This window comes from Pelobates fuscus, chromosome 8 (genome assembly GCF_036172605.1).
Source record: "Pelobates fuscus isolate aPelFus1 chromosome 8, aPelFus1.pri, whole genome shotgun sequence".
NCBI classification, from domain to species: domain Eukaryota; kingdom Metazoa; phylum Chordata; class Amphibia; order Anura; family Pelobatidae; genus Pelobates; species Pelobates fuscus.
The window spans coordinates 28,395,450-28,420,299 of NC_086324.1; the positions used below are offsets into that span (position 1 = coordinate 28,395,450).

Here is a 24,850-nt window from a genome sequence, read left to right on the forward strand (position 1 = left end):
CACTCCATTAAGGCTGGCGGTAATATTACTGTCTGCTCCAAATATTAGTGTTTTATTTTATTTAAAATTTTTTTATTAAAGTTCACCTGCATTTTATGTTTATTTTTTATTTGCTTATTTTGATATTCCATCCGGAACCTCTACACCAATGTGAACGACATAGATTTTTTTTTTACATGATTTAAAATGTAGCAGATACATTGAATACAGTTTTTACGACATAGATTTCCTCTCTCATTTCGCGATGCATGCCATATTGTAGCTTTGCAGCTCAAAGAGAGAAATCACTAGAGCTCACACGTCTGTCAGTTACTGCAGTTTGATATATCTAACCCAATAATGCAAGGTTCTAAACCTAATATCCCCTATCGAACAACTCAATTCCTTGTTCAATACAAGCAGTCTTCTACTGGCTTACCTTATGATAGTAACTAAATATGTTCATTGTAAAATGTATTGTATAGTATTTAACCACTTTGAAGGAGATGAACTAGATTTTACATTGATTTTGCACAAGGTAGTAAAGTAACCCTTCGAACCAATAACATGTTCCCAACAGTTTTTTCTAATATAAAATAAATGCATGTATGTATATATATATAATATATATATACTACTGCAACCATTTGCTCAACCTGCCCCTGTGTTTCTTGTACCTAATTTTTGTTTAAGTTATACCACTGGTGATGTTCCAATTTTGATCTCCTTGAAATGTGTAGTTTTATGATAATCTGTTTTTAAATGTACAGATATTTTGCTACAAAGTTGGTGCAGTTTTTTATGTTTTTTTTTGTTTTTTTTTATATATATATATATACTTCTTTAATTCACAATTTAGCCCCTGGGTAATAGTGTAAATATTGTTAAAAAATAAATAAAAATATGCATCAGCCTGTGCTATACAATCTGAATGTTATTTTAACTTATAGGTTTTTCTTTTTTTTTTTTTTTATATTTAACTAAAAGAATAGTTTTGGGGATCAAATTTACCAGATTAACATTGCCATTTCTTAACCCCTTAAGGACCAAACTTCTGGAATAAAAGGGAATCATGACGTGTCACACACGTCATGTGTCCTTAAGGGGTTAAACGTTGCAGAAGATTTTCTGAACCGCCAATATGTTACTTATGCACAGATGTGTTAGTTACATACCCAGAGGGGACATGCCAATATTTATTCACGCTGTTATATAATATTTTAATAGATGACTACAACTCCCCTCGCATCCCCCTCCCCCCAGCAATGAACACAATACATTAACAAGTGAAATAATGTAAAATGACAAATGTATTAAAACAATAAATAAAATAATCAAAACTAGCATTATCTACATTATGGAATGTCCGAAATGTTGGCATGTTTTCTCTTTGTACTCAAGCTTCTTAGTAATATAGACACGACTTATAGCAACAGTTCATGTTACTTTAACTGCTATATTCATGATCAAATAAACTATTTACACTACTACATGGTAATACATTGATTTGTTTAATTGTGATTGTTTTGCGCAAAGGTATAGAGAGAAATTGAGGGTTGCAAATGGATGAAATGCTGAACTATGTAAGTGTATCTTTCCAAAAAACAATATAACTACTCCGATATAGAAGAAAAAATTGTGGAGTGATTCTTAAAGGGATAGTCTAGAACGGAAAAATGCATATTTTTCCTTGTGTCATTTTTATTGGAGATTCCGGCAAGTACAATGTACGTTTCACATGCAAGACAGGCTGAAACAGCAATATTGGAAGGAATAATGTCAGAATGCAATTATTGATTTGCAATGTTTTTTGTGATAAACAGATCAGATTTTTGTAAAAAATGAAAAATATGAATTTATTTGGTTTTCAAAGTTCTTTTACGAAGTTCCATAAATTGCAGCATTTATCGATCTCTGACCACCTTTTTTTTCTGAGGATTAACTCCAATGCTCATGCTGGGCAATGTCCAAAACCTTCTCAAAGAGACAAATCGTGGACACAGTAAGCACTTTTGAAAGCTATGAAAGTACATGGAAATCAGGATTACTTACAAAATTATAATCATAATCATAATAAAATACTGTATTTTTTTTTATTTTTTTTCAGATTATATAAATAAAATACTCACATTGTGCTGGAACAGGTTCCAAACGTGTTTCTCTGTGCAGACAGGTCTTCAGGCTTGCGAGAAATCAGATTTTTGGGCCCAAATCCTGCTGTCCCTCTTTTTTATCCTCATCCCTCCTCTTTTCTAGGCTCCATATAAATAAAATAAAAAATCACAAAAAAATAAATTGGCCGCTAGAACAAATGACAAGCTTTCATGCTTTCATATACAACAGCTCACAATATACATGTTAAATAACACGTCATGAATTTCATATTTTTGTCAATTTCAAAAAGACCAGAAAGTGTGAACTTTGACCTTCTTATTAGCTCTGATAAATTTGAAATTCCTGCATTTTTGCTGCAAAACGTCGATATTTTCAGTTTCTTTTAGTGAGCTCGGATCACACTAGAGCCAAGGGCCATAAAGTCAACCTATCTGGAAGCCACAGCCACCAATCGTCTTTTCACGTGTGGTCTACAGATGCCTACTCCCAAACTGGCATGCACAGATCCATCCTACCATGCATAAAAACACACTCAGAAACACACACTATACCCTCCCCCTCTCCTATGTATTGTGGACTGCACTTGAGCAGGCTGCTTACCGCACTATGTGCTCCGGTTTATAGCCTAAGTTATGGCCAGGTCCTGATGCAGACCAGTATAAATAAAATATAAGATAAAGAGAGGTATGCCTCAAAGATACAACTATTCCACAATTAATTCAGTCAAATCTAGGAAGGATGGCTGCAGGACACATGAAAGTATTTATGGGGTTGATAATGGTCTTTGGTCAGTGCTATGAGATCACAGCACTAGAGAGTAGATGGCAACTGTCAGAAATGCATTGATATCTCTTCAGTTATCAGAAATTGAGAATGGAACTACCATATGTGTATGTGTGTATATATATATATATACACACACTATTATAGATAAGTCTATATGTGGTTAAGTCCCAAATCCCCTGTGAGGTGCATGAACTGTGAGGCAACCAATAGCAGGTGCTGCATGCAGTAGGGGGAGTGGCCACATGCAAAGTTATTCACTAACAAAGTTTTGCAAATTAAAGCTGAATGGAAAATAATCCCTACTTGGTTATTTGTCGTGGTCTTATCTGTTTCCATCCTATATCCCATAATCTCACTCCCTTGGAACCGCCAAAAGTTAATTTCCAGGTCACATTCTTTCAGCAAGTGTTGCAATCCTAGTGTTTTGTTTTTTTTCTTTCCTAAAGGGGACACAGTGGCAATAGACCATTAATAGTCACATTTAATGCAAATGCCCTGCAAACACTCCCTGGTGTCCCTCTCCTCATATCACCCTTACCGAACATGTTCCCCTTTAATCCCCATATTCCCAACTCACTCCTTTCTCTAATTGTAAAGCGCTGGGGAATATGTTGGCGCTATATAAATACCAAAGATTACCAATTTAATCACCTGTAATATTGTCTGTGCATCATTCTGCCACTGTAACCCCTCTAATTTCCACTATTATCCCTCAGTAACACTACACAGAGACAGACCATATTCAGTCTCCTCTGCCCAGTTAGTCAGCTCAGGACATTGTGGTGGAGAGCGGGCAGGATATGAAATTAGGTTTGCACCCCCTCCACTCAAACTGAAGGCTTAATACTCTGACCAAACAGACTGGATATAGGAGGTTGAATACTCTCTCTTTCTCAGTACTAGTCAGCTGTGACCAGGGCCGGCCTTAGGCAATTAGGCGCCCTGTGCGAAGAAAAGTCTTAACGGCGCCCGCCCTCCCCAAACCAAGTTGCCTGTATACAGTCACTCACACAGGTACAAGCAGACAGTCAGACACGCTCAGTTACAGACAAACAGTCACACACACAGTTACAGGCAGACAGTCACACATGCTCAGTTACAGGCAGACAGTCACAGAACCAAACACACAGTTAAAGACAGACAGTCACACACAGCTACAGGCACACAATCACGAACAGTTACAGGCACACAGTCATACACACACTCAGTTAAAGGCAGTCACTAGTGATGTCGCGAACACTAAATTTTCGGTTCGCGAACACGAACTTCCGCAAACGTTCGCGAACCGGCGAACCGCCATTGACTTCAATGGGCAGGCGAATTTAAAACCCACAAGGAATCTTTCTGGAAAAGTGATGGAAAAGTTGTTTCAAGGGGACTAACACCTGAACTGTGGCATGCCGGAGGGGGATCCATGGCAAAACTCCCATGGAAAATTACATAGTTGATGCAGAGTCTGGTTTTAATCCATAAAGGGCAGAAATCACCTAACATTCCTAAATTGTTTGGAATAACGTGCTTTAAAACATCAGGTATGATGTTGTATCGATCAGGTAGTGTAAGGGTTACGCCCGCTTCACAGTGACAGACCAAACTCCCTGTTTAACGCACCGCAAACAACCGCAAACAGTCCGTTTGTACAACCGCAAACTCCCCATTTGCACATGTTTTAGTGCAAACTAGTCTAACTACTAATATAGTTGAAACATGCTACTTTTATTCATGCCAGACAACCATGCAGGCCAGACTAACAAACATGCCAGGGCCAATCATAGTTAACCACCTCAGATAGTAACATGGCTCCCTCTATATAGAGAGTAAACATGGCTCCCTCTATATACAGAGTAACATGGCTCCCTCTATATACAGTGTAACATGGCTCTGCTCTATAAACAGTGTAAACATGGCTCCTCTATATACAGAGTAACATGGCTCCCCTCTATATACAGAGTAACATGGCTTCCCTCTATATACCGTGTAAACATGGCTCCCTCTATATACAGAATAACATGGCTCCCTCTATATACCGTGTAAACATGGCTCCTCTCTATATACAGAGTAACATGGCTTCCTACTATATACCGTGTAAACATGGCTCCCTCTATATACAGAATAAGATGGCTCCCTCTATATACAGAGTAACATGGCTTCCCTCTATATAGTGTAAACATGGCTCCTCTCTATATACAGAGTAACATGGCTCCCTCTATATACAGTGTAAACATGGCTCCTCTATATACAGTGTAAACATGGCTCCTCTATATACAGAGTAACATGGCTCCTCTATATACAGAGTAACATGGCTCCTCTCTATATAGAGTAACATGGCTTCTCTCTATATACAGAGTAACATGGCTCCCCTCTATATACAGAGTAAACATGGCTCCTCTCTATAAATAAAAATCCCCCCCCCATCAAAAGTGACTAGGGGTCCCCAAGCCCCTAGTCACACACCCAAATAAAAAAGCCCCTACCTACCCCTCTCACCCTAAAAAATAGTGAGGGGGGAATAAAATTACTACCCTGTAACGTAAAATTCAACTTACTATTCAACGTCTTCTTTTTTCTAAAATCTTTATTTTTCAGCCCCAAAAAAGGCCAAATAAAAAGCCATCATACCCGTCGAACTTAAAAATAAAATAAAAAATCCGAGCGCAAAAAAAATTAATCCATCTTCACCCATGGAGGGCTCCGCGCAGACTAGGGTATTAACATATACCCTAATGTTACAATTGTTACTTGAAAAGCATGAGGAATGCCGTTGGGGTACCACATGCTCATTTGTTATACCTCCATGCACTACAAAAATAAAGAATTAAAAAATAAATAAATAAATAAAAAAAATGTATGCAGCTTCCAAATGAATCTAAATTGGATGCTGTCCAGGAGGTGTGAGGGTCTGCTAGGGAGGGTGTGCTGCTGATTGGCTGGAATGTGTCTGCTGACTGTGAGGTACAGGGTCAAAGTTTACTCAATGATGACGAATAGGGGGCGGATCGAACCGCGCATGTGTTCGCCTGCCGTGGCGAACGCGAACACACTATGTTCGCCAGGAACTATTCGCCAGCGAACCATTCGGTACATCACTAGCAGTCACACATACAGGCACAGACACACAACGGCACAACTACATCGACACACAATTGGAGTCACACAAACACACACAGACAGACAGTCACACACACACGCAGGCAGCCAGACACAGGCAGGCAGACCGTCACACACACACAGGCAGGCAGTCACTCAGACAGTCACACACACAGGCAGGCACACATACACACAGGCAAACAGTCACAGTCTCTCACACATACACACACACACACAGGCAGTCAGACCGTCAGACACAGTCACACACAGGCAGGCAGTCACACAAACAGGCAGGCAGTCACACAAACAGGCAAACAGTCACACACACACTCTTACCTCTTTCCAGTGGATGCAGTTGGTTGTTGGTGAAGCAGGGACTCCTTCCCTCTTCCTGTGCAGCACCAGGGGCTTCGGGAAGGTATTAGCCCCGCCTCCACTGCCTCTATTTTTTTTTTTAATAGACCCAGGTGGAGAATAATGAAATCCTCCACCCGGGTACCTGTTTTTGCTTCCCTGAACTCCTGTCACCCGGCCATGTGTGAGCTGTGTCGGCCACATGGCGCCCTGTGCTGCCGCACAGCTCGTACACCTCTAAGGCCGGCCCTTACAGTGACCCATTATGGGACAATGCAAACCTGAATAAGAGAAAGTGCATGCACATCCATCTCATTACTATACTTACCGTGCATCAACTGCCTAATGAAGCTTATTGTGAGCTGCCAGTGAAGGCTCACTTAAACCAAACTGTGAGCCAGCCCACACTAAGCTGTATTAGGCACTCTATGCATGTATTCTTTCATCAAGCTCAAAGGTATTATGTTATCCATTTTCTTTAATGTTTTTATTAGTGATATTGCAGAAGGTCTTCATGGTAAGGCATGTCTTTTTGCTGATAAGATATGTAACAGGGTTGATGTTAGAGGATGGATAAGCCTAATTGCAAATGTTTTAGGTAAACTAGAAAAATGGTTGTGGCAACTGACATTTAATGTGGATAAGTGCAAGATAATGCATCTTGGACATAAAAACCCAAGGGCAGAGTACAGAATATGTGATAGTCCTAACCTCAACATCTGAGGAAAGGGATTTATGGGTAATTTATTTATTATTGCCATTTATATAGCGCCAACAGATTTCATAGCGCTTTACAATAAGAGGGGGGTTTAACAATAAATAGGAAAATTACAAGAAAACGTACAGGAACCATAGGTTGAAGAGAACCCTGCTCAAACAAACTTATAGTCTGGAACGTCCATCCCGTGGGCCGTATAAGGCCTGCAAAATCATTTGGACCGGCCCTGCGGTCTTCCTTTTTCGGGGTGGTGGGGAGATCAAAGATCTCCTGGCAGTTTGTTAAGCAAGCGGGAGGGAGCTAGGGCCAGGGAGCCTGCTTGACAGGACGACAACCCAGGAGGCTGTGGTCCTCCTTCGAACAGGCAAGGCGGAGCGTTGCTGCACATGACCATGGCAACATGCTCCGACAGCGCTGTACTCGCAGGAAGAAAATAGAGAAAAAAAAGTCAGCCTGCAGCAGGAGGAGCTGCAGGCTAAAGTGCACGAAAAACCACTGGATCACTAGGTATTGCAGTGATATGTCATCCTACCAGGCCAGAGGTGAGAAGGGTGTTGGGAGAGTGCATAAAAGTTTTCTTTTCCTCTTTTTAAGTAAAAAAAAATATATATATATATAGATTGTCTCCCTGATCCCCCCCACCACCATATAGACCCATGACACACACACACACACACACACTGCAGCCGCCACCCCCCCCCACCCCACACACTGCAAGTAGCAACAACATCAATACCAGCTAACATCACACCAAAGAGAAGCAGTTCCATCCATCACATTAGGAGTCAGTTAATTAAAATGTTTGACCAAATACAGCAGACTAATTTTTAAGTTGATAATTTTGTATGGCCCACAAATTATGTTTTAAATATCCAAATGGCCCTTGGCAGATAAAAGGTTCTCCACCCCTGGTATATAGGGTATTTCAGATGACAGAATATTTGATAGTCCTAACCTCAACATCTGAGGAAAAGGATTTAGGGGTGATTATTTCCGATGACTTAAAGGTAGGCAGACAATGTAATAGAGCAGCAGGAAATGCTAGCAAAATGCTTTTTTGTATAGGGAGAGGTATTAGCAGTAGATAGAGGGAAGTACTCATGCCATTGTACAGAACACTGGTGAGACCTCACTTGGAGTATTGTACGCAGTACTGGAGACCGTATCTCCAGAAGGATATTGATACTTTAGAGAGAGTTCAGAGAAGGGCTACTGAACTGGTTCATGGATTACAGGATAAAACTTACCAGGAAAGGTTAAAGGATCTTAACATGTATAGTTTGGAGGAAAGACGAGACAGGGGGGATATGATAGAAACATTTAAATACATGAAGGGAATCAACACAGTAAAGAAGAAGACTATATTTAAAAGAAGAAAAACTACCACAACAAGAGGACAGTCTTAAATTAGAGGGGCAAAGGTTTAAAAATAATTTTAGGAAGTATTACTTTACTGAGGGGGTAGGGGATGCATGGAATAGCCTTCCAGCTGAAGTGGTAGAAGTTAACACAGGGAAGGAGTTTAAGCATGTGTGGGATAGGCATAAGGCTATCCTAGCTATGAGATAAGGCCAGGGAATAATGAAAGTATTTAGAAAATTGGGCAGACTAGATGGACCGAATGGTTCTTATCTGCCGTCACATTCTATGTTTCTATTACATACTATGCCGTGCCTTTACATGCATTATGTCAAACACAAGACCGCAACCAATCACTTGTTCAGTTACATAGTTACATAGTTAGATAGCTGAAAAGAGACTTGCGTCCATCAAGTTCAGCCTTCCTCACACCTGTTTTTTGCTGTTGATCCAAAAGGCAAAAAAAAACCCAAAAAAACAAAACAAAAAAAACCCCCAGTTTGAAGCACAATTTTGCAACAAGCTAGGACAAAAAATTCCTTCTTGACCCCAGAATGGCAGTCAGATTTATCCTTGAATCAAGCAGTTATTACCCTACATTGAAAGATTATATCCTTGAATATTCTGTCTTTGCAAGTATGCATCTAGTAGCTGTTTGAACATCTGTATGGACTCTGATAAAACCACTTCTTCAGGCAGAGAATTCCACATCCTGATTGTTCTTACAGTAAAAAAACCTTTCCTTTGCCTTAGACGAAATCTTCTTTCTTCCAGTCTAAACGCATGGCCTCGTGTCCTATGTAAAGTCCGGTTTGTGAATAGATTTCCACACAATGGTTTGTATTGGCCCCGAATAAATTTGTATAATGTTATCATATCCCCTCTCAGGCGACGTTTTTCTAAACTAAATAGGTTTAAATTTGTTAACCTTTCTTCATAGCTGATATGTTCCATTCCTTTTATTAATTTTGTAGCCCGCCTCTGCACTTTTTCTAGTGCCATGATATCCTTCTTTAGAACAGGTGCCCAAAATTGCACAGCATATTCAATATGTGGTCTTATCAGTGATTTATAGAGAGGCAAAATGATATTCTCGTCCCGAGAATGAATGCCCTTTTTCATGCATGACAATACCTTACTGGCCTTGGCCACTGCTGATTGACATTGCACATTGTTGCATAGTTTGTTGTCTATAACAATTCCCAAGTCCTTTTCGTGTGTTGTTATCCCTAATTCACTTCCATTAAGGGTATACGTTGCTTGTGTATTCTTTACGCCGAAGTGCATAACTTTGCATTTTTCAACATTAAATTTCATCTGCCATTTGAGTGCCCAGTCCTCCAGTCTATCTAAATCCTTCTGCAGCAAAGTAATATCTTGCTCACATTGTATTATTTTACAAAGTTTTGTGTCATCTGCAAACACTGAAATATGACTTTCAATGCTGTCTTCAAGATCATTTATAAAAATGTTAAATAGAAGGGGTCCCAGAACAGACCCCTGAGGGACACCACTTGCCACCTCTGTCCAGCTTGAAAATTTACCATTAACGACAACTCTTTGTATTCTGTTTTTAAGCCAATGTTCTACCCAAGAACAAGCATTTTCATCGAGACCGATTTCCTTGAGTTTGAACACTAATCTTTTGTGTGGAACTGTATCAAATGCCTTGGCAAAATACAAATAGATCACATCCACTGCAACACCCTGATCTATACTTCTACTTACTTCTTCGTAGAACGCAATCAAGTTAGTTTGACATGACCTGTGCTTCATAAAACCGTGCTGATTTTTGCTGATAACCATATTCTTCTCAAGGAATTCTTGAATATTATCCCTTAATAACCTTTCAAATATTTTACCAGCCACAGAAGTTAAGCTCACAGGTCTATAATTTCCAGGCAAGGATTTTGAACCCTTTTTGAATATAGGAACCACATCTGCCTTCCTCCAATCCTCCGGAACACTTCCTGAAAGAAAAGAATCTTGAAAGATTAAAAACAGAGGTTCACTTATTTCTACACTTAGTTCCTTAAGTACACGTGGATGGATACCGTCAGGCCCTGGAGCTTTGTTTATATTAACTTTCTTTAGTTGCTGCAGCACATTGTCTTGAGTTAACCAATTACAATTATTCTGCAAGTTTTTAGTAGCAATCATTTGCACATCTATTGCCATGGGTTCTTCTTTAATATATACGGAGGAGAAATAGTTATTTAGAATTCCTGCCTTTTCTTGGTCTTCATTAACTAACACCCCCGTTTCAGTTTTAAGTGTACCTATACTTTCATTTTTGTTTTTTTTGGAATTCATGTACTTAAAAAATGCTTTGGGGTTGGTTTTGCTCTCTTTAGCTATCATTTTTTCATTTTGAAGTTTAGCAAGTTTAATTGCCTTTTTGCACGCATTATTTGCTTTCTTATATCTTTTATAAGATGCATCTGATTTGTCTGATTTAAATGCCTTAAATGCCCTTTTCTTATTTTTAATCTCTTGTTTTACTTCTCTACTAAGCCACATTGGTTTTAATTTGTTTCTTTTATACTTATTTCCCAATGGTACATACTGAGAAATGTACCTTTCTAATATTTGTTGGAAGATGATCCATTTATCCTCAGTGTTCTTTTCACTAGAGTTTATGCCAGTCAATATATTGTAAAGCTTCCCTTATCTTATTGAAATTGGCCTTTTTAAAATTATATGTTTTAGTATACCCCATGTGCTTTTGTTTTTTTGAGTTTATTTCAAAGGACACTATATTGTGATCACTATTTCCCAAGTGCTCACCTACTTGAATTTTGGTCAAAAGATCAACGTTGTTTGTTAAAACCAGGTCCAGACAAGCGTCCATTCTAGTTGGTGCTTGTACAAGTTGTGACATGAAGTTGTCATTTAACAAGTTTAAAAACCTAATTCCCTTTGCTGAGCTACTAGTCCCTCTGTCCCAATTTATGTCTGGGTAATTAAAATCTCCAATAATTAAAGTGTTACCAAGATTTGCAGCTTTCTCAATTTGCTCAAACAGCTGTTGTTCCTCATCAATATTAACATTAGGTGGTTTATAACATATCCCAACCAATAGTTGGTTTCCCTTCTTTTCCCCTAAGCAGATATTTACCCATAAAGCTTCCACATTTTCCTCATCGCATTCCATTTGCTTAAGATTTGGCTTTAAATCATGGTTGACATACAAACATACCCAACCACCCTTCTTGTTTTTCCTAGCCTTCCTAAATAACATGTACCCATTTAAGTTAACTGCCCAGTCATGTGTCTCATCCCACCATGTTTCAGTTATGCCTATTATATCATATTGTTTAGTGTATGCTAATGCCTCTAGTTCCCCCATTTTGTTATTTAGGCTCCTTGCATTAGTAAGCATACATTTAATATCATGCGTCTCTTGTTTATTTTGTGAATTACCAACATTACATTACATAAGATTAAAAACAGAGGTTCACTTATTTCTACACTTAGTTCCTTAAGTACACGTGGATGGATACCGTCAGGCCCTGGAGCTTTGTTTATATTAACTTTCTTTAGTTGCTGCAGCACATTGTCTTGAGTTAACTCCCCAGTTGACTCCCCTTTTTGAATATAGGCAACTAATGCTTAACTGGACTAATGCATACCAGCCCTACAGTGCTTAATAAACATGGGTGTTCTACTTTATTAATTAACCAAACCACTGGTCTTCTTGCATATTTTTTTTTTTTTTTTAATTCTTTATTTTTGGTGCAAAAGATTTTACATGCAGGCCCGTGTAGCCACGACAGCAGACAAAGGCAGGTTCATGCAGACATGTTCGCGGTTTTGTACATTTGCACATTTTTTGTTAAAAGTGAATAAAACAGGCTAGGAAACATTGCTTAAATTAAATAACATGCTAAAGTATTTAGGCATATTAATAGTTAAACGTAGGATTGATAATCCGCTCGGTCTATGTGGTATGATTCTAATAGGCTAGTATAAGTCGAGTGTTCGTTAGAGGTTAAAACAGGCTTATCAATTAACTGTAAGAGTACAAGCTTTGTAACATTAGTAGTCGTATTACATATTCTACGCTAGACATGCATGTGATAAAGTTAATTATAAATGAGCAACGTCAGTTAGATTATGTGGAGTATGCTTGGGTAACATTATTAAGAGTAACAATAGTTTCACCTGTATCAACAGCTTATCTAAGAAGGATTACACAGGTAAGTTAAACATTTGCCACCAGGCAGGTTATGGCATATTAGGTGATTAACTGCGCTAATTATCTGTAGTAGATGTGTCCATTTGGAGGTGTTCACAGCCAGGGTTTGTGGGGGGTGAGTGGGGCTGTTAGCAGCAGGTCTAGCAGCTTTTACCGTAGTTGCCGCCTGTCACATGGAGCTGGAGTACCTGTCGCTTCAGAGTTGAGGATGGTGTCGAGCAGTGTCCTTTTCTCCGGCACCCAGATGTTCCACATAGAGCATCTCTGCGTCTCTTGCAGCTGTGGGTCCCTCTGTGTGTTAATGTGTCTGCGGGCCTTCTTGGCTGTGTACTCAGCTGGTGCTTGAATGCGGGTATGTTGCTTTGTGGTTCGCAGTACCCAGATGTAGCTGACGCTGCGAAGTGCTGGTCGCTTGGGGTCTCGAGAGCTCCAGTGGGGCTCTCTCAGTGCAGGTAAGCGCTGGGTCCTCTGCTGGTGTGTAAGTCTGGTTGTAGGGTGATTGTTCAGCAGTATAGCAGGTCTCTGCTGTCGCCCCGTCATGACTGCTGGTAAATGCCTTGGGTGGTTATAGCCCTGGCTGAGTGGTGTGGGAGCTTCCTTCAGCGGTGTGCCGGATAGGTGCCTCGCTGTCGGCCATTTTGTGAGGGCCGCGTGGTGGCTGTCGGCGGCTAGTCGCCCAGAAGCCCTGGCGAGGTGGTCTGCCTGGTGGGGGCCAGGATAACCCCCACCGGCCCAAAGGGGGGGGGGGGGGGGAACGAGGCCGAGGGCCCCAGAGTTGTCATGGGTCTCGGTATTTGCCGGGGACAGAAACTGAGGTGGCGGCCGTCCATCCCGCCCTGTTCCCGGGTAGGCCTCAGTCTCCCCTGCCCCGGAGCATCTCACCAGGACCCGGTCCACCCAATATCAGGTGCTCCAGCTGCACCGGGACACTCCAGGGTCAGGTATCACGCACTTCCAGGGGGTTCCAAGCTGATTTTTGATGGGTTTTCACCCTTTATTCGTCGAGTTTCCCCGGAGCCACTAGCAGCCTGCTGGCATGGCCGCCCGGCCCCGCCCCTTCTTGCATATTTTAAATGACAATCCTTACAATGGTTTAGTATCCTCAAGGATACCTATTTAAGTGCATACCAGCCCTACAGTGCTTAATAAACATGGGTGTTCTACTTTATTAATTAACCAAACCACTGGTCTTCTTGCATATTTTTTTTTTTTTTTTAATTCTTTATTTTTGGTGCAAAAGATTTTACATGCAGGCCCGTGTAGCCACGACAGCAGACAAAGGCAGGTTCATGCAGACATGTTCGCGGTTTTGTACATTTGCACATTTTTTGTTAAAAGTGAATAAAACAGGCTAGGAAACATTGCTTAAATTAAATAACATGCTAAAGTATTTAGGCATATTAATAGTTAAACGTAGGATTGATAATCCGCTCGGTCTATGTGGTATGATTCTAATAGGCTAGTATAAGTCGAGTGTTCGTTAGAGGTTAAAACAGGCTTATCGATTAACTGTAAGAGTACAAGCTTTGTAACATTAGTAGTCGTATTACATATTCTACGCTAGACATGCATGTGATAAAGTTAATTATAAATGAGCAACGTCAGTTAGATTATGTGGAGTATGCTTGGGTAACATTATTAAGAGTAACAATAGTTTCACCTGTATCAACAGCTTATCTAAGAAGGATTACACAGGTAAGTTAAACATTTGCCACCAGGCAGGTTATGGCATATTAGGTGATTAACTGCGCTAATTATCTGTAGTAGATGTGTCCATTTGGAGGTGTTCACAGCCAGGGTTTGTGGGGGGTGAGTGGGGCTGTTAGCAGCAGGTCTAGCAGCTTTTACCGTAGTTGCCGCCTGTCACATGGAGCTGGAGTACCTGTCGCTTCAGAGTTGAGGATGGTGTCGAGCAGTGTCCTTTTCTCCGGCACCCAGATGTTCCACATAGAGCATCTCTGCGTCTCTTGCAGCTGTGGGTCCCTCTGTGTGTTAATGTGTCTGCGGGCCTTCTTGGCTGTGTACTCAGCTGGTGCTTGAATGCGGGTATGTTGCTTTGTGGTTCGCAGTACCCAGATGTAGCTGACGCTGCGAAGTGCTGGTCGCTTGGGGTCTCGAGAGCTCCAGTGGGGCTCTCTCAGTGCAGGTAAGCGCTGGGTCCTCTGCTGGTGTGTAAGCCTGGTTGTAGGGTGATTGTTCAGCAGTATAGCAGGTCTCTGCTGTCGCCCCGTCATGACTGCTGGTAAATGCCTTGGGTGGTTATAGCCCTGGCTGAGTGGTGTGGGAGCTTCCTTCAGCGGTGTGCCGGATAGGTGCCTCGCTGTCGGCCATTTTGTGAGGGCCGCGTGGTGGCTGTCGGCGGCTAGTCGCCCAGAAGCCCTGGCGAGGTGGTCTGCCTGGTGGGGGCCAGGATAACCCCCACCGGCCCAAAGGGGGGGGGGGGGAACGAGGCCGAGGGCCCCAGAGTTGTCATGGGTCTCGGTATTTGCCGGGGACAGAAACTGAGGTGGCGGCCGTCCATCCCGCCCTGTTCCCGGGTAGGCCTCAGTCTCCCCTGCCCCGGAGCATCTCACCAGGACCCGGTCCACCCAATATCAGGTGCTCCAGCTGCACCGGGACACTCCAGGGTCAGGTATCACGCACTTCCAGGGGGTTCCAAGCTGATTTTTGATGGGTTTTCACCCTTTATTCGTCGAGTTTCCCCGGAGCCACTAGCAGCCTGCTGGCATGGCCGCCCGGCCCCGCCCCTTCTTGCATATTTTAAATGACAATCCTTACAATGGTTTAGTATCCTCAAGGATACCTATTTAATTCTGATTGTCACATACAAGTCTTTATATATTTGACCCTCACACTGCATATTCTAAAGTTTATTTTTTTTTAGGTTAGGTTATAGTTCTGTTGGTACTTTGTAATAAATATTACTATCCAGACCAGACAAAACTAATTATAATTTACTCTGCATGTCTGACAAGAAATCAGACCAGAAAAATGTAATCCAATTTTGAATCGCCCAGTTTTGGTGATTATGTGAGTGTAGCCTTATCGACCAGTCCTTAGCTCACACTAGGAGGAACCTGGCATATTCTTTTGATGTGATCATCCATCTCAAATCACTATGTGGTCAGAGATCTACTAAAGAACAGAGGAGAAAAGTGGCAAATTAATTAAATCGGACACAACACTTTGTATCACCCACAAAACCGCCACTCCGTTTTTTTCATCCTTCTATTTCCTGTAAATGAGGAAATACCAGGAACTCATCTGTTTGAGAGACAGAAACCAGCAGATTTGCTACAATGATACCAGATTCATGAGTGTATTCACTATATTTTACCTATCCAAATATTTGGCTGAACTAGACTTCATCATGTCTGCATGCTTTATACAATGCAGCTCCATATCATTACATACGATTAGGTGTATCTGAAAACTTTAGGGCTATTAAGGTTTTGTGCCATTTCCTAGATCTTACAATTCAGGTACAGCAGGATACGACGGTTAAAATAAAAGCCACGTAAAACTAAATGTTATATAAAAGGGCTCACACACAAGTCTATTGCAAAGAGATCTGGAATTTTTAATAACAGTTGCAACAAAATCAGTTGAAAATCCTACTGAACGAGTCAGGCTAATCCGTTGTGCTTTTTTTTTTTCTTATATATACACACACTCGTTTCATATAAAACATTTATACATCACCAGTAGATTTTTTTTCCAGTAAACGAAGAGGATAAACCGGAATCAAACAGGGATTACCCCAAATTTATATTATTTTTAATGCATTGCTGAAAATTTAAATGCAAAAATTTTCACTGCGTCCCTGGCTGTGGAAGAGTAATACATAAATTATAATATAATTTTAACACTTATAGATTAACATTGTAGATAATTCAAATTATGCTTGGACTAGATTTGTTATTCGGGTTGATGTAAAAATCTGGGGCCAGTCGCGAATAAATACTAGCACAAACTAAAAGACACTGTTTTAATACTTCATAAAAAAATGTACAAAAATATTCCAATCAGAAGTTGTGTGTAACCACAGAGAAATTACTGAAACAAGGAGGAATATGCTGTAAATAAAACGCAACAAATAAAAAAATAGGACTTTGTTTAAATCAGAAGTACAATTCAGTTGCCCTGTTCCCAAAGCCTAATGACAATCTCATCTATTCACTAGAATTACAGTTTCATAAAGTATGGTGGCACATTCTGTAAGTTCTTTGAGTACCAAAGGGCTATGCAATGTATTTTTTAATACTACTCTGCAAACCCAGCTGGTGCACAAAAAAAAAAAAAGAAAAAAAAAAAAAAGAAAAAAAAAAAAAAAAAAAGAAAAAAAAAAAAAAAAAAGTTTTGTTTTAAGGCAACTCTTTGAAAACTAAAATTTACATCTGAAATTGAAACACCTTGGTCAAGAGCCCCAAGTTGTCTTCAACGGATAAACTTGTTCTTGTACAAAGAGCAGCTGTTTAAACCAAGTGTTTCATTCATAGAGAATAGATCATTCCAATTACAAACTAAAAGTAGCGGTTTATTACATGTTATTGTAAACATATTTGGTTTTAAGAAGTTCTTATTGATCATCATCTAATTGCTTCAGGAGGGTCCTTCTTCGTTTCTCCAGTTCCCCTTCACTTAACTCGCTTCCAGATGTGTCCCACTGTCCCTGTAACAGGAAAAAAAAAAAAAATACACCTGAATAAATCTTCTAGGCTACAACTCAATCAATAAATGAACAAAATACATTTTTATTTTAAAAATGCACTGTCTTAGTTTGTGAAATAAAGCACACAGCTGCCTATTATGGTCATAGGAGAGCTGTGGACATACAATTGTTGAAAATCTCTTGCACGAGCCTAACTTAATTTGACAACCAGCGCTTGCATAGAGCTAACTGGCAGATCAAACGAAATCAAGCATAAAATGACAAGGGAAATGGTGACTTATTTTTATTTGCTTAACACGTAGCATTTACTGACTAAAGTTGGGATTGTGAAGATTTGTCAAGGGATTTAAAATTTAGGCCAAAATAGCAAATCTGGTAAAATAGGTAAACAGGAGATATACTTTTTCCAGGTAAGCAGCAATTTATAATTCCCCAGAATTCTTGGTTCACAGTTACACACACACAATGTAAATGTAGCAATTTATAACTATTTGCTTCTCCAAACAGAGAAATTACAAACAAGCTATAACCAAAAGAAAGCATAGTTCAATAACAAGTTCAAGAACACAGTGTGGTATTTATTCAGTAAACTCTAATGAACTGAAAATAGAATTGCACAGAAGTAAACAGAACTTTAGGCAAGCTTGGTTAATGAACTACAGCTTACCATAACAAGTGAAAATTGTTGAGAGGGAGGGGAGAGACACTTACAGAATCCTTTCTAGCTTTCCTTTTGGGTGATTTCTGTTTTGAAGCCGATCGCTGACGCGCCCTCTCTTTTTCATTCTCTTTGTCCTTTTCGCGCTCTCTTTCCTTTTTCTCTCTCTCTCGCTCTCTATCCCCATCAGTCTCTGGGGAATTCTGTTAGAGGGGTAAAAAAAAAATTAATCAAGCAGTTGCAGGACGTAACCACTTCTCCCACCTAAAAAGTATTTACATACAAGATGAAGTAGCTACAAAATACAAATACATGAATTGAAAGTCATAGGGCATGAATCTTTCAGATGTAATAAACGTTGAAAACATTTTTATCAAATTAAATGTGGTATATGTTTTACTTTATGCTGGAAGAGGGCTTTCTTCCGAAAAAGCCATGACAATACCTCTCAACCCTTGAAATTGTCAACATAAAAATCCAAAGGATAAAATGTCCAACACACATTAGTAGGCAAAGACTACCCCCAGTTTTATGAAGGGGAGGACCTCAATGCATATGGAATGTCAGACATATGTCTCCATGGATTTTAGGCTAGATGGTGGCGGAGCTACTCTGTTTTGCACATTTAGGCAGTGAGTATATACATATATATGAGTGAGTGCTGGTGGCCCTTTGTATGCCTCTTGAAATGGTCAGGGTTCCGTAAATGTATTGCTCTTTGAATTGTGTTTATTGACCTTCACAACAAAGTAACACAAACCGACTACATGAAAGTTTGCTTACAACCTGAAACAAACAAATGCTGGGATTTGATTTTTTTTTTATCTTGAAGATGGGAAATCGTACAATGCCTTTGGAAGTAATGAGGCAGATCTGTTTTTTTTGTAGTATAAATTAAAGAAACACTCCAAGCCCCTGGCATCCTCACAAAGTAAGAAAGAAAGGGCTTTGATTGCAGAGAAGATGGCAGCAAGTGTCTAACGTGTAAGTTATCAAAACATTCTTAATTTTTAAACTATACTTAGAAGGTGCCAGGGCTACAGTGGTCATGGTGCTTGGAGTGTTCCTTTAACACAAGTCATTTCATCACACATCAACACTTGAATTCGCTTTGTTGAGCATGCATTATCATTTTACAATTTATAGTGTACGTACAGACTTGTGTCTCCTCTTCTTACTTTTCTTCTTGTGTTTTTTCGTCTTTTTGTAGCTTTTTTCTGCAAAATAAAGGAAACAATCTATGTGAACAAGTACACTGGACGCATCTAATCAAAACCTCCGACAATTTAAAACACTGCCATTTCTCAGAAAACACAGAATGCTCATACTTTGCCAAAAACACACCTCTTAGGGCTTTCTGGAGTCCCCCTTTACCTTCAGATTAATTTCTCTTGAAGGACTACATGTTCAAATGCACAACATGATGTCAACCCTTGGTGAATGTTTCACTTAGAGAAGCATTTTACATTTCTAGGAAAAACTAGATTTTGTATCTATGTCTAAGCCATGTTAATATTTTTCTAACGGTTTACAAATAAACTGGATAGGTTTTTGAAAGTGTACCTGATTCTCCACTTGTAGAATGTTCAGAGGGTGATCGAGAGTCAGATCTTTGCCTCTTCTTTTTCGGGTGATTTTCTTCTTCTTCCTCCGATTCAGATCCCTAACACCACAACAAATACATTTTATGTTAGGACTGTATGAACCTGTAAGGCAATAAAACAAATATGTGCATCTCATATCTGTCAACATACCGATCGAGAACGGGATTTCTTCCGATGATGTTTTTTAGATTTCTTTGAGTGCCTTTTATTTCTCGAATGATGATGCTGACATTCATTCTATCAAAAAAACAAAAAACAAATAATGCAGTCAAAAAGAGGTGACCGTCTACAATCTGCATTGCAGATATGCAAATTTCTAATGCTTTGTGTGAAAAATTGAATTTGCTAAATATGAGGATAGAAAACCATACTAAGCTATAATTCTCGGGGCACAGATTAGAGATCAATGGACTGTTACAACTGTGTCTGTGCAGGACGTCACAGTGCTCTTTGGAAAACTACTAGTTCAGTTTTTATTGCAGCATAACCTAATATTTTCTAAATACCGTATATACTCGAGTATAAGCAGAGTTTTTCAGCACATTTTTTGTGCTGAAAAACCCCAACTCAGCTTATACTCGAGTCAATGTCTGTATTATGGCAATTTGCATTGCCATAATACAGAGAGGGGGGAAGAGGGGAGCTGGCAGAGCTGTACTTACCTCTCCTGCAGCTCCTGTCAGCTCTCTCCTCCTCCGCGCCGTCCGTTCAGCACCTCGGTCAGCTCCCAGTGTAAGTCTCGCGAGAGCCGCGGCTCTCGCGAGACTTACACTGGGAGCTGACAGAAGGAGCTGCACAGACCGCGCGGAGGAGGAGAGAGCTGACAGGAGCTGCAGGAGAGGTAAGTACAGCTCTGCCAGCACCCCTCTCCCCCCCCACTGAACTGCCAATGACACTGGACCACCAGGGAAGGAGCCCCCCTCCCTGCCATGTATCAAGCAGGGAGGGGGGACGAAAAAAAATATAATAAAAAAAAATAAAAATAAAATAATAATTAAATAATAATGCAAAAAAATAATAATAATATAACAAAAATAAAAAAATAATTAATAATATATTAAATGCCCACCCCCACCAACACATACTCACACACACACTGCACTACACACACACACACACACACTGCACTCACAGACACTGCACTCATTATATACACACACTGGAAATAAATATTCAATTAATATATACGCACACACACTGCACTCACACGCGCACACTGCATTCATTATATACACACACTGTAAATAAATATTCAATTAATATTTTTTTAGGATCTAATTTTATTTAGAAATTTACCAGTAGCTGCTGCATTTCCCACCCTAGTCTTATACTCGAGTCAATACGTTTTCCCAGTTTTCTGGGGTAAAATTAGGGGCCTCGGCCTATATTCGGGTCGGCTTATACTCGAGTATATACGGTAGTTTTTTTTCTTTTTTACTTTTGTGATACATATAGACAATGACCAAGATTTAGTGACAAGGACAGTGGGGAATATACATGCACCAACTTTACAGATACCAAGAAACACATTTAGGAGAAATGCGGCCCACAAAAACTTCTAAAAAAAAAAATTAGGTGGGAGCTGATCTGCTGTGTCAACTCACATCTCACACACACACACACACACACACACACACACACACACACACACACACACACACACACACACTCTATCTACTTACAGCCTTTTTGGTAAATTTTACTGCTATTAAGAGACATAGGGGAAGATGATTTGTGTACTATATAGCCCTGGCGAGTAGACATTCATCCTTTGAGAGTACAATATAAATTATATATATGCAAACTGTTCATGGAAGATTATACAAATGAGCTTACCTCGAGCATGTACACATAGTCTTTAAATATCCTCTTGCGCTCAGACTCTAATGTGATGTCTTCAAAGGCTGGCTCCCGAGCAAACCTTTCTCGAACCTTAACAAGAAATGTACAAAAGAAATACGATTAGATGGGAGAGGGTACGAGAAGATATGGCTTATTTAAAGCTTTTTGACTTATTTGTTGACCTCTACAAAAATCTAACCTTAGAACTACTGTTTAAAGGAGGTTAGAACGTAAATATTTATGTAACATTTTAAGTTAAAAGGCAGTCACAGTATTTTTTTTGTTTCCATTATGTATGTGAACATTGTCAGCTAGTGGTGGCAAAAATTGCAAGGAAGGCATCAGGAGACAACACAGCCTGCAGCAAGAATAAAGGAGACAGAGTTAATTGCTTCCATGTTCACAAGAGTCTCTAGGTCAATCTCCACTGCACCGGCTAACAACCCTACAGTGTGTCAGTGTGTTATATGGACGAATAATAGGATTACACATGTATTTACTGCTAGTACATGTATTATGGCGGTAGGATATACGGTGATATTTATGCTCAGAGATGCTCACGTGCTGCATTATCTTTATTGCAGTGTGAAATCAGCAAACCTGCGCTTTGTAAGCAGCACTTGGTAATCAGAGCATTAAACCAATGTAATCTCCTCCTCCCTTCAAATACCTAAATGTAATGCTGCAAAAATCACATATTCGTACAAGTTACTGGACAAAGATTCTAAACTTGATACTAGAAAAGACAAAACTCACTCGTTTTATATCTCCCAGGGTGAAGTCACGTTTATATTATATAAAAAAAAAAAAAAAAAAAAATGAAAATGTGAGCATAGCTTTATGGGATTATAAATAATATAACCTATCAAAAATAAATCTTTACCTTCCTTTCACTGGTACTTATCAAACCATGGGATTCTCAGTGAATATAGGTGTTAAATTAGACATTAATAAGGTTATTTGCTAAAGGAAGAATTTAAAGTGAATTCTATTTAAATCCAGAGTAACTGAACTAAAAGCATAACTGACTAAGATTTTTTTTTTTTTTTTATTTGGCTATGTTGACCTTAAATGTAAAATGTACTTTTAATTCTCACTTTCCTAAATAACCTTTGTGGTTTGTTTGTTTTCCCGTAGTACCTCTTCCCATGTAGAATCCTGCTCAACTGGAGGTGCAGACTGCTTTAACATATTCTTAAAGGCAGATTCTTTTCTCTTCATTTTCCGGGCTTCCTCCTTTTCCCGCTCTCTTTCCCGCGCTTCAGCTTTTTCTAATAACTGCAATATATGAAACAATCATTTATTCAACAGCATACAAACTATTCCACATAGTATCATGGACGTAACAATGAACAAACTTTCACTCTTCAGCCTCTCTGAAAACTGGGTACACACAGGGAACACAACATTGCTAGTTACCCCCCCCCTCCCCCCCCCCCATGATAATTAATACAGTAACAACGCTATAGCACCAAATTGCATAAATTATTTAACAAAACACCTTTGATAAGCATCTACAATTTTGAATGTCACTCTGAATGTTTCCGTTTTGACATTCAAGCAGCAACATTTTGGGCTGTGGGATGGATTCTCATGCCCCAGGTGGAAGATTCATTTTTTGGCCCTTACAATTACAACCATTGGGGAATACTCGGCAAGCATTTAGTCGTAGTCAATTCTAAACAAAGCAACAAAATTGAAGTCAAATTAGCCAGTTTGGAAATACTCCAAACCAGCTGTAGTTACAGCTTTGCTTTTTTTAATTTAAGTTTTACAATTCTGTTGTAAATTTACTACAATTTGATGCCAAGTAAATAAACTCCATTGTGTGAGTATTGTCCTGGGTGAGGCTGCATATTGTTTTGCCATTTGCTATGGCAAATGTCTATTACTAATGATCCAACTTGTCAGCAACAAGCCATCTGTAAACCTTTAAGAAAGTCTAAAGTTGAAAGGGGTTATATATTGATAATTCAAATTTAAATAAAACAGGTGTTGGGTTCTTTGCATAAAGATAAATCTAGTTTAATTGATACAACCTAGAAATGCTTCCGAAAATTCTGTATAAACAGAATATCAAAAGATTCACTCAAGGGCTTGGTGATTTCCTGATTGACAATTTTAAGCAGGTTGATTAATGTTTGGACTTAAAGGGATACTATAAGTGCTAGGAATACAAAGCTGTATTCCTGGCACTAAAGCTCACAGTGCCTCCACCCACTCGCCTTGGTAAATAAAGGACACTGTAGCTTCCAGTGCCTACCCCTTCATCGCTTTTCCCAGTGCGATGTCCCTTGGTGCTGGGTCAAAACTTAGAATGGAGAATGTTTCATATACACAATATGCATCATAAAAGCCTGATGTAGCACACAAGATTAGTGTCACAATATGTTGCCAATGAGAAAAAAAAAAAAATCGATTCTGGATCTTTGTTTTCGATTTTGCAAGTTGTTTTTAAACACATTTTCATATCTGGTATTTGGCTACTTACACCGTTGAAAGCCAGTTTGATATTTCCAGCGTCTAAGGTGGTAGCTCTTTTGGTCGAGCTGATCACATTAACAAAGTCTTCAAATGAGGTACTGAGTTCCACTATAAAGCATTTATCCTGAGATGGAGAAGAAAAAAAAGGAAAAATAAATAAAAAGGTAAATTTCAACGACATTCAAGAATATTTTAGAACTACAGCCAGATTAACCATTTGAATAATAAAAGGTCTTACCCTTAAAATATCTTTTATTATTTTCTTATCATCATGATACCGTGCCTTCAGACCCTCAACGTAAAACTTGAAAAGGTCGAGTGCAGTTGACCCTGTGACACAAATAAAAATTGTAATACAAGTAAATGCCTACCTAGAATATTAAGACATGTAGAAAAGTACAAGTCAATGCATGCTGCTAAATTCTCAAAATAAACTGATGCAAAAAACAAAAACAAAAACTTCAGACTGTCTGTGACCCACCTGAAAATAAATGCTCTGCTATGGGAAAGTAATGAGTGTGACTGTACATTTCCATATAGCTAAATCTTCTCTCTGGAGCACAGAAAATATTATTGGAGACTAGCTGGGAACAATGACAGGTTTTTGGCAAGGGTGTAGACAAGAGATCTGCATTTTTGTAATTAAACTTGCTAGCAACATATGAGCAGGCACAATAACATACTAGAACTGTGTAGGCATACCTGTGATCAGTGTATGCACTCTAACAAAGAGGTATCCTGTGGGCACAGTGTATATAACTGCATACACAACAGAAGTGTCAAAATGGTGATCATCATGGAAGTGATGCTTGCTTTTTTGAGTCTGCACTTAAAAAGACTCCAAAACACTTAAGCTTGCTGAAGTGCTTTATGTGCAAAGAGTGTGTTCATAAAGTGCAGATTTCAATAAACATTGGCACTTTTACAAATGAACTTTGTAACACCCCTGGCAGTCAAGTAGACAACTTGTCCTGTTACTTCCTGGTTTATTTAG

General features: G+C 39.4%; 1 protein-coding gene across 2 annotated transcripts in view; it reads right to left on the bottom strand.

The window, feature by feature from the left end:
• Window positions 1-16,919: 16,919 nt before the first annotated feature.
• The window catches only part of PRPF40A (pre-mRNA processing factor 40 homolog A), a 40,935-nt gene continuing 33,004 nt past the window's right edge, over window positions 16,920-24,850 (bottom strand). The window contains exons 19-28 of one of the 2 annotated variants that reach the window (XM_063429468.1): window positions 24,338-24,409; window positions 24,095-24,186; window positions 23,864-23,980; window positions 22,513-22,650; window positions 21,367-21,462; window positions 19,681-19,767; window positions 19,490-19,589; window positions 19,082-19,143; window positions 17,980-18,129; window positions 16,920-17,268 (exon numbers count right to left, since the gene is read on the bottom strand). In XM_063429468.1, the coding sequence (XP_063285538.1) occupies window positions 17,176-17,268; window positions 17,980-18,129; window positions 19,082-19,143; window positions 19,490-19,589; window positions 19,681-19,767; window positions 21,367-21,462; window positions 22,513-22,650; window positions 23,864-23,980; window positions 24,095-24,186; window positions 24,338-24,409 (1,007 nt within the window). In that variant the 3' untranslated portion in view covers window positions 16,920-17,175. The remainder of the gene's footprint in view (window positions 17,269-17,979; window positions 18,130-19,081; window positions 19,144-19,489; window positions 19,590-19,680; window positions 19,768-21,366; window positions 21,463-22,512; window positions 22,651-23,863; window positions 23,981-24,094; window positions 24,187-24,337; window positions 24,410-24,850) is intronic. The other variant, XM_063429469.1, reaches the window with a different exon arrangement.